The 10,466-nt window shown below is 42.2% G+C and overlaps 1 protein-coding gene and 1 long non-coding RNA gene across 9 annotated transcripts in view; one reads left to right on the top strand and one right to left on the bottom strand.

The window, feature by feature from the left end:
- TSGA10 (testis specific 10) overlaps positions 1-1,800 on the bottom strand; it is a 106,339-nt gene extending 104,539 nt beyond the window's left edge. For 2 of the 8 annotated variants that reach the window (XM_027128843.1, XM_027128845.1), the window contains exon 1: positions 1,188-1,276. In XM_027128843.1, the coding sequence (XP_026984644.1) occupies positions 1,188-1,244 (57 nt within the window). In that variant the 5' untranslated portion in view covers positions 1,245-1,276. Of the gene's footprint in view, positions 1-1,187; positions 1,277-1,447; positions 1,467-1,781 lie in introns of those variants that run through there. The other 6 variants (XM_027128851.1, XM_027128857.1, XM_027128853.1 and 3 more) reach the window with 5 other exon arrangements.
- Positions 1,778-6,614, top strand: LOC113632047 (uncharacterized). Its single transcript, XR_003437649.1, has 3 exons — positions 1,778-2,177; positions 2,611-2,725; positions 5,168-6,614. It is a non-coding gene; the product is annotated as an uncharacterized LOC113632047 (long non-coding RNA).
- The last annotated feature ends 3,852 nt before the right edge of the window (positions 6,615-10,466 follow it).

Below are 10,466 nucleotides of genomic sequence, written 5' to 3'. Positions count from 1 at the left end.
AAAAAAAAAAAAAAAAAAAAAAAAAAAAAAAAGCAAATAATCCTAAAACAAATGGAAAAAGAAGCACCTGAAGAAGAAGACAGGTCAGAGAACGTCTACATCTGTTGGGCCATAAGCAGTGATTTTTTTCAGAAGGTAAACAAGATTTATTTTGGAAGCTGCCATTAAATAATGCTAAACTGTATACTGTTTAAAATAAATATATAATTAATGTATCTTCCTAGTTACTACCCACTAATTAAGACTAAATGGCTTAGCTCATTCATCAATTAACATACAAACAAAAATCAGTTTTATCCTGGAGGCAGATCTGAGCAATGTAACCCTTTCCTTTCAGAGTTATAACTAAACTATTTTCTTCTAGTTGCAACCCAATTATTCTTCTATTTATTTCCTTACAAGTTAGGAAAAAACAAAAAAAAAGTGTGCTTGAAATTTTGAAAACCACTAGAGGAAATTTAAAACAACGAATATCGTGAGATATAATGGCCTTAAATGGAAAAAGGAAAACAAACACAGAGACCCTGTGTCATCTATGTAACGTTTCCTGAAATCGCTATCCTTGACTTTATTTAAAGAAAAAAAAAGTGTATTCCTATGCGTGTTTAGGTATCAGCTCCCTGATCGCCGCAGTTATTCAATTTAAACCTCAAGTACTTTTTCCAAGGAAAGCCAGCGTACCCTGCCTTTCTGGTGTATAATTTCTACCGTAATTATATGAGATTTTCATGCAATTGACTACGTAGTCTCGGCCCTTCACCTCGCCAAGTCTATAAAGTGGCTTAAAAGTGAGAGGCTGGGAGTCAGGAAGAGCCAGGTTGAACTCCCAAATCTCTCGCTTCCAAATTCCTCAGCTCCACTCCAGAGCGTTTCTAAACAGAACAATCCCCGCAACGACCAAGCGGAGAGCCGCGGTAGGCAGCGAGGCGGTCACCATAGGAACTGGGCTCAACCCTAAGCTCCCAAGAAACGACAACACGGGCAAAGTTTGCTCCTGGCGGGCTTCCCTGGACCGCAACTCCGCCGGCTACCGCCCCTAACAGCGGCTCCAGCAGCCAATACCCACCTCAGGGGTCGCCCTCAGCCCCGAACACCCACCACACCCGCCCCCTGCAGCTGCCCTCTCAGAGGCCTTCTGGCCCAGGAGATGCTTTTTACCCCAACACGGCGCATCCCCGCGCTTCTACCTGGGGCTGCGGGTCCCTCCCCGGGCTTCTCGGCCTGCCATCCTCCCTGGAGCTCATCCTGGCGACTGCCAGGACTCCGCCTCCATCAGGGATCCAGGCCCCTCGAGTTCTCCATCCTCCGCCCCTTTCCTCTCCCTTCCCGTCCCAAATCGACCTGGCCCCGCCCCGGGAGTCGGAGGGAGGCGGGACCCGGCAGGAAGGAGGCGGGGACGGTTAGCGCCGGCCTCCGCCGCCGTCGGCCCCGCCCTCACGCTCTGTACCTGAGGGGACTTGTCCTCCACCTCCCCGGAGCCTTCGCTCCGCTTCCGTCCAGCGCGCCCCAAGTCCCTGTGCGCACGCGTACCTGGCTCGACCCTCCCTCTCGCGGGGACTACAAGCCGCGCGCGCACACCCACGCACGTAGCGACGCGTACGTCCTCCTGTCCGCCTTACAGGGCACTTGAGGATAAGGCCTCTTCCTGGTTCATCCGCGCCGCGCAGGCGCACGCCCACGCAGCGTCTAGACTACCCCTCCGAGAGTCCCGTCTCCTAGTAACCAGCCGCTATCCCCTTTTCCAAGACTTTTTCTTTACTCCCTGGGGGCGGCGGCCGCACCTAAGTGGAATGCGCATGCGCGGGGCTCCATTTACCTCCGGCTGCCTTCAGTTAGCTCTGGGACACCTGCTGCTTTGCTGCCGCTCTTTTGTGCTATTTTCCCCAGGGATCGGGTACCATTCTGGACCCACGTTCAGTGAATTCGTTACTCCGCAGAGTTGCTCTTGGGCGCTGGGAGGGTGGTGCGCTCTCGGTCCGCAGTCAGGGGCCTGTTTGCGGGGAGCCTCCCGGGTCGGGTGCTGCTGCTTGCAGCCTCGGGGGAGAGACCGTCCTGTTGCGGTAAGCACCCGCAGCTGGGAAGCCTGCGGACCCCGAGCCCCGTCCGCCAGGCACCATCCAGTCTGGGTTGAATCTGGGTGTGACAGAACTAGTGATGACAGCGCAGGTTCCTGACCGGTATGCCTTCTCCACAATCCAGGCCTCCTCCAAGTCCCCTTTGAAGAAAAACTGATCATGGTTAACAAAAAAAAGAAATATCACTTGATATTTAATATTGTACAGATTCTGCTCCTGTTTAATACCGTTTAAATTTGTCCTCTCAAATAGGAGCCTTCAGTCTGGGAACACTCATTTAAGTTAACCAGGTGTAATATTATTTTTGGCCATCCAACTATGTTAATATTGACCACATTACCTAAAAATGAAGAAATGAACTTTTTAGGGAAAAAGAATGAGAATTGCATTATTCTGCCAAATTTTTGGAGCTCAGCTGGAAAAGAAATATTGTCCTTTAAACATTTCTTAATGTTTAACATGTTCCACTTTTCTTAAGTAACCCAAGAACTTCTGAACTCTAAAGGTGGCTTTATCTCCCTGTCTTTTCCTACAGATGAAATAAACTAGGTTTTCATAGCTGTTCTCTGATGATCTTGGTATAGTATTCGCCTGTGTCTTTCAAAAGTAATCTCACATTTCAAGAGACTAACGCTTCCTGTTTTTGCCAGGTGAGTACTCATTTTTTTCCCACAATGTATTTTGACAGGCATAAATAAATTTTATGTTAGAACAAATTTCACAGAAGTGCATTTAAATATGTGCCATGTTTTTCCAGTCTCTGCTCTGATTTTTTTATGCCAGTACATTTTATTTGTTATTTGTGCCAGTACATTTTCTCATATTTTCAGATATAATATACTTTGTAAGTATAGCTAGATACTAAAAAATTAAATCGTGTCCCTGTTATTTTAGATAAAGAAGTCAGAGGTCCCAAGAGATACATTTCCTGTGAAATATAATTATACCTAACTGATAAAATAAGTTACAAAGAAGCATGAGCTCTCAAAGACCATCCTGAAAAGTTATTTTAGGGAAAACAAAGTATAATCTCATTTCCTCTTAAAATACTAAGATTATTTTGAATAAAATGTTCTCATGATCTAGCATTATTGAAAAGAAATGGGGAAAAATGTACAAACCTCAAAACTCTAAGATAGAGTTGAAGACTTGTGGGGAGAAGGGGATTGTTAATATAGGTGGTAGGAAGGTACTTCCTTTAGGGAAAAAATTAGAAGAGTTTAAGCATTTATGTACGCCACGTAGATGTTACTAAAGAGTCTTTGGAAAGAATGTAGGGAAGGGCTTCCCTGGCCCCGGTCTGGGAGGATCCCGCATGCCGCGGAGCGGCTGGGCCCGTGAGCCATGGCCGCTGAGCCTGCGCGTCCGGAGCCTGTGCTCCGCAACGGGAGAGGCCGCAATACTGAGAGACCGCGTACCGCAAAAAAAAAAAAAAAAAAAAAAAAAAAAAAAGAATGTAGGGAAAAGATCATTTTAAAGCTAGACCAGGGCGTGAAGAGTTTCCTTTCTTTTCCTATCAAGGACTGTTGACTTCCTCCCTCAGCCCAAGAAAGTGAAAAATTTCCTCCCTCTGTGGAAACCCAAAGAGTGCTGAGTGCCCCCTCCTGCCCCACCTAATCCTTTTATAGCACCTGAGCTCTCTCCCTTGTAATAGATACTCCTGTGCAAGTCTGAGATCGGGTTTCTCCATTTCACAAACTTCGCTACAAAAACCTCTATTTCACCTTTTTTCTTCCTCGGTACCTCCCTGGTCCCCTTAAAAAAAAAGTATACACATGTTAAGCTGCTTTTTGCTGTTCTGCAGCTAACTGATGCTCTGTTCATTTTTTTTTTAATTGGATAGTTTGTACTGATATATTTTCAAGCTCACTGTTCTTTCCTTTGGCAGTGTTACTCCCATCCACGATATTTTTCATGTCCGATTTGTATTTTTCATCTCTGGATTCCAGTTTGATTTTTTTTAAATGTCTTTCATTTCTCACTTCATCACGCCCATGCTTTGGGAAATATGGAATATATTTAAAATAGCTGTTGTATACTAATTCTATCATCTGTCTCATTCTTGGCATTGTTTCTATTAACTGATTTTTTTCCTCCTGCTTATGCGTCACATTCTTCTGCTTGTTTTCATGCCTGGTGAGTTTTTATTGGCTGCCAGGTGTTGCAGATTTGACATTGTTGGTGCTGGAGGTTTGGGTTTTGGTTTTTCTTTAAATATATTTAGGCTTTTTTCTGAGATGCAACAAGTTTACTTGGAAACAGTTTGATCCTTTAGAGCTGCCCTGTTGAAAATAGTAACCACTAGCTACATGTGGCTATTTGAATTTGTATTCATAAAATTAAATAAAATTTAAAGTTTAGTTCCTCATTTGTATTCTGTATATTTCAAATTCCAACATCCAGCTTGCATCGGTCGTTCTGTATTAGAATTCTCGCCTGCCAACAGCCACACGTGGCTAGTGGCTACTATATTAGACAATCCATATAGGATATTTCCATCATTGCAAAAAGTCCTGTTGGACAGACCTGCTTTAGAAGCTTGCTTTTAAGCTTTGTTAGGTCCAAAATAGTCTTTATTTAGGGCTAATTTGACCCCATTACTGAGGCAATACCTTTCTGAGGACTCTATTCAATGACCAGTGTATTAAGAGTTCTTTCTACTCTGACTGGTGAGAACTCTATTCTTGGCCCTGTGTAGGCTCTAAGAACTATTCTGCCTTCTCCTTTTTGGTGTTATTTTCCCCAGGGCTCAATAGTTTTTTTACACACATACACTGATCAGTATTCAGCCAAAGAACTGTGGGGAATCTTCTGCAGACCTCTGGAGCTCGCTCTCTCACTGCACCTCTCCCCTCTCTCCACAAATTCTAGCCATCTTGGCCTCTGCAAACTCTGAAGTCTGTCTTCACAGTTCACTGAAGTGGCCAGAGTCAATTTGGATTCCCCTTCCTTGTGATGAAGCCTAAAATTTCCAGGCCCTGAGCACTCATAAGACTTAACCTTATCTCCTTTCTCTTAGGGATCACTCTCCTGTACTACCTATTGTCCAGTATCTAAAAACCATTGCTTCATGTGTTTTGTCTGTTTTTAAGATGTTTAAGGCATGAGGATAAATCTGGTCCATGTTACTCCATCCTGGACAGAAGCAGAAGTCAGCTATCTCCACTAATCATCCCCATCAGAAGTGGTTTGCAATTCAGAAATTGCTTCAGCCTGAGGGAACTGTCAGTGCCTGGGCCCTGAAGCAGAAGAGGTCCCCGAAGCATGTCCTGGAGGAACAGTAATGAGGTCATGGGGCGGGGGGGCAGAGTGGAGAGGAGAAGAGCTTGGGATGACAGAATGTTACTGGTGTATCTGTTTCCTATTGCTGCTGTAACAGTTTGGCACAAATGTGGTAGCTTTAAGCAACACCAATTTATTATCTTACAGTCCTGGAGGTTAGAATCCAAAACGGATCTCACTGGGCTAATACTGAGATGTCAGCAGGGCTGCATTCCTTCTGGAGGTTCTAGGGGAGCATCTGTTTTCTTGCCTTTCCAGCTGCTACAGGCTGCCCGCTTTGCTTATTAGCTTGTGGTCCCCTTCTATCTTCAAAGCCAGCGATGGCCAGTCATCACTCTAACAGTGACATTCCTGTCTCTCCCTCAATTTTTCTTCTTTTTTCTTTTTTTGCTGCACTGAGTGGCTTCTGAAATCTTAGTTCCCCAACCAGGGATCGAACCCAGGCCCTTGGCAGTGAGAGTGCCAAGTCCTAACCACTGGACCGCCAGGGAGTTCCCCTCGCCCTCACTTATAAAGACCCTTGTGATTATATTCGTAGCCACCAATTAGCCCAGGGTTATCTCCTCACCTCAAGGTAGGTTGATTGGCAACCTTAATGCCCCCTTGCCATGTAACAGAACGTTCGCAGGTTGTGGGGATTAGGATATGGACTTCTTTGGGGACCATTCTTCTGCCTACCACAGCTGGAGACTTGTTAGGTAGAGAATTTGGCTTTACTCTGTGATGGGAAGTAACTAGAGTGTGTTGAGCAGAGGATGGATGTGATATGCCTTATGTTTTAAAAGGCCCATTCCAGATACAGTTAGAAGAACAAACAGTGGGGAGGCATAGGCAAGGGTAGAAACAGAAACAGGATTCACTGAAGGATTGGATGTGGAATGTGAGGTAGGAATTAAAAATTACTCCATCAGCAATGCACAAGGTTTCCTGCATTCTACTAAATATTCGGTGCTACCCACCTATCTGCCATTCAGAGGGTAGAAAACTTGCATTTCTCTGATTTCTAATAAGTCTGAGCATCGCTTTATGCACACGTTATCTTTTGGGGATTCTCCAATCGGTGAATTATGTCTCTGTATCCTTTGCCCATTTTTCTAATGGGTTTCCTGTTTCCTTGTTAATTCATAGTTGTTCTTGTTATATTATAGCTATAAATCCCTTGTCAGCTTGGACAGCACATCTTCCAGTCCTTTCTCTGAACTTTGTTTACAATTTCTTTTTTTATTTTAATTTTTGAATTTTATTTATTTTTTTATACAGCAGGTTCTTATTAGTCATCAGTTTCATACACATCAGTGTATACATGTCAATCCCAATCGCTCAATTCATCACACCACCACTGCCACCGCCGCGCCGCTTTCCCCCTTGGTGTCCATATGTTTGTTCTCTACATCTCTGTCTCAATTTCTGCCCTGCAAACCAGTTCACCTGTACCATATTTCTAGGTTCCACATATATGCGTTAATATACGATATTTGTTTTTCTCTTTCTGACTTACTTCACTCTGTATGACAGTCTCTAGATCCATCCACGTCTCAACAAATGACCCAATTTCGTTCCTTTTTATAGCTGAGTAATATTCCATTGTATATATGTACCACATCTTCTTTATCCATTCATCTGTTGATGGGCATTTAGGTTGCTTCCATGACCTGCCTATTGTAAATAGTGCTTCAATGAACATTGGGGTGCATGTGTCTTTTTGAATTATGGTTTTCTCTGGGTATATGCCCAGTAGTGGGATTGCTGGATCATATGGTAATTCTATTTTTAGTTTTTTAAGGAACATCCATACTGTTCTCCATAGTGGCTGTATCGATTTACATTCCCACCAACAGTGCAAGAATGTTCCCTTTTCTCCACACCCTCTACAGCATTTGTTGTTTGTAGATTTCCTGATAATGCCCATTCTGACTGGTGTGAGGTGATACCTCGTTGTAGTTTTGATTTGCATTTATCTAATAAGTAGTGATGTTGAGCAGCTTTTCATGTGCTTCTTGGCCATCTGTATGTCTTTTTGGAGACATGTCTATTTAGGTCTTCTGACCATTTTTGGATAGGTTGTTTGTTTTTTTAATATTGAGCTGTTTATATATTTTGGAGATTAATCCTTTGTCCGTTGATTCATTTGCAAATATTTTCTCCCATTCTGAGGGTTGTCTTTTCATCTCATTTATGGTTTCCTTTGCTGTGTAAAAGCTTTGAAGTTTCATTAGGTCCCATTTGTTTATTTTTTGTTTTTATTTCCATTACTCTAGGAGGTGGATCAAAAAAGATCTTGCTGTGATGTCAAAGAGTGTTCTTCCTATGTTTTCCTCTAAGAGTTTTATAGTGTCTGGTCTTACATTTAGGTCTCTAATCCATTTTGAGTTTATTTTTGTGTATGGTGTTATGGAGTGTTCTAATTTCATTCTTGTACATGTAGCTGTCCAGTTTTCCCAGCACCACTTATTTAAGAGACTATCTTTTCTCCATTGTATATCCTTGCCTCCTTTGTCATAGATTAGTTGACCATAGGAGCGTGGGTTTATCTCTGGGCTTTCTATCCTGTTCCATTGATCTATATTTCTGTTTTTGTGCCAGTATCATATTGTCTTGCTTACTGTAGCTTTGTAGTATAGTCTGAAGTCAGCTCCAGCTCAGTTTTTTTCCCTCAAGACTGATTTGGCTATTCAGGGTCTTTTGTGTCTCCATACAAATTTTAAGATTTTTTGTTCTAGTTCCATAAAAAATGCCACTGGTAATTTGATAAGGATTGCATTGAATCTATAGATTGCTTTGGGTAGTATAGTCATTTTCACAATATTGATTCTTCCAATCCAAGAACATGGTATATCTCTCCATCTGTTGGTATCATCTTTAATTTCTTTCATCAGTGTCTTATAGTTTTCTGCATACAGGTCTTTTGTCTCACAAGGTAGGTTTATTCCTAGGTATTTTATTCTTTTTGTTGCAGTGGTAAATGGGAGTGTTTCCTTAATTTCTCTTTCAGATTTTTCATCATTAGTGTATAGGAATGCAAGAGATTTCTGTGCATTAATTTTGTATCCTGCAACTTTACCTAATCCATTGATTAGCTCTAGTAGCATCTTTAGGATTCTCTATGTATAGTATCATGTCATCTGCAAACAGTGACAATTTTACTTCTTCTTTTCCAATTTGTATTCCTCTCATTTCTTTTTCTTCTCTGATTGCTGTGGCTAGGATGTCCAAAACTATGTTGAATCATAGTGAGAGTGGACATCCTTTTCTTGTTTCTGATCTTAGAGGAAATGCTTTCAGTTTTTCACCATTGAGAATGATGTTTGCTCTGGGTTTGTCATATACGGCCTTTATTATGTTGAGGTAGGTTCCCGCTATGCCCACTTTCTGGAGAGTTTTTATCAAAAATGGGTGTTGAATTTTGTCAAAAGCTTTTTCTGCATCTATTGAGATGAGCATATGGTCTTTATCCTTCAATTAGTTAATATGGTGTATCACACTGGTTGATTTGTATATATTGAAGAATCCTTGCATCCCTGGGATAAACCCCACTTGATCATGGTGTATGATCCTTTTAATGTACTGTTGGATTCTGTTTGCTAGTATTTTGTTGAGGATTTTTGCATCTATGTTCATCAGTGATATTGGTCTTTAATTTTCCTTTTTTGTAGTGTCTTTGTCTGGTTTTGGTATCAGGGTGATGGTGGCCTCATGGAATGAGTTTGGGAATGTTCCTTCCTCCGCAATTTTTGGAAGAGTTTGAGAAGGATAGGTGTTAGCTCTTCTCTAAATGTTTGATAGAATTCACCTGTGAAGCCATCTGGTCCTGGACTTTTGTTTGTTGGAAGCTTTTTTATTTTTTTGCGGTATGCGGGCCTCTCACTGTTGTGACCTCTCCCGTTGCGGAGCACAGGCTCCGGACGCGCAGACTCAGCGGCCATGGCTCAAGGGCCCAGCCACTCCGCGGCATGTGGGATATTCCTGGACCAGGGCACGAACCTGTGTACCCTTCATCAGTAGGCGGACTCTCAACCACTGAGCCACCAGGGAAGGCCCTGTGGCATATCTTAAAATCTGGTATGGCAAGTCTCTGTGCTTTTTGTGTGTGAATGTCCAAATTTATTTAGCTCTTTATAGATCTTTATTCTTCCATATGCATACAAGATTTCCTTTGAATGGCAACTGAAATGCTAGGTCAAAGAGGCCCCCAATAGACTTCTTCTCCCTTCCTGTCCTCAAAATCCCAGAGAAGTTAAGGTGAGACTCATAGGGCCAAATCTAATCTATTGCATTTCATTCCTTCTCAGTCCCTCTGTTAGAGTGAAGTTTAATGTGCTAGTGGGTAATTATATACATTACCATTATTTTACCCTCTGTCAATTTCAAATGTGGTATGTTTTATAGTTTTGTTAGTATTTTCTTTTAAATTTTTTTTTAATTTGGTTGCACCACGTCTTAGTTGTGGCAGGCGGGCTCCTTAGTTGTGGCACATGGGCTCCTTAGTTGTGGCATATGAACTGTTAGTTGCAGCAAGCACGTGGGATCTAGTTCCCTGACCAGGGATCGAACCCGGGCCCCCCGCATTGGGAGTGCGGAGTCTTAACCACTGCACCACCAGGGAAGTCCCTTTAATTTTTTTTTAACTTTGTATTTTGAAAAAGTTTTAAACATATAGAAGTTTAGCAAAAATAATATACTGAAGAATTTTTATCCTTTCCCACCTAGAGTCATTAACATTTTGCATATGTTACTTTCTCTCTGTATCTATCTCTCACTAGATAATTTGAAAGCAAGTTGTAGATATGATCCTTTACCCCTATGTCAGCATGTTATCTCCTGAGACCAAGGACATTCACTAATATAACCACAATACAATTATCCCAATCAGGGGATTTAACAGTGATGCAACATTATTATCTAATAAACCATCCATATTCAAATTGTCCAATTGTCCAAGAAATGGCCTTTGTAGTACATTTCCTCCACGTTCCAGCCCACCCCACCTCCCAATTCAGGATCATTGACTACATTTGGAAATCATGTCTCTTTAGTACCCTTTAATCTGGAGCAGTTCCTCAACTTCTCTTTGTCTTTCATACATTGACATTTTTGAGTACGGGTTATTTA

The sequence above is a fragment of the Aethalodelphis obliquidens genome, unplaced genomic scaffold (genome assembly GCF_003676395.1).
Source record: "Aethalodelphis obliquidens isolate GAN/ISIS:26980383/991018 unplaced genomic scaffold, ASM367639v1 scaffold35, whole genome shotgun sequence".
NCBI lineage: Eukaryota > Metazoa > Chordata > Mammalia > Artiodactyla > Delphinidae > Aethalodelphis > Aethalodelphis obliquidens.
The sequence above is the reverse complement of the archived record's forward strand: the minus strand, read 5'-3'. Positions and strand labels throughout refer to the sequence as shown.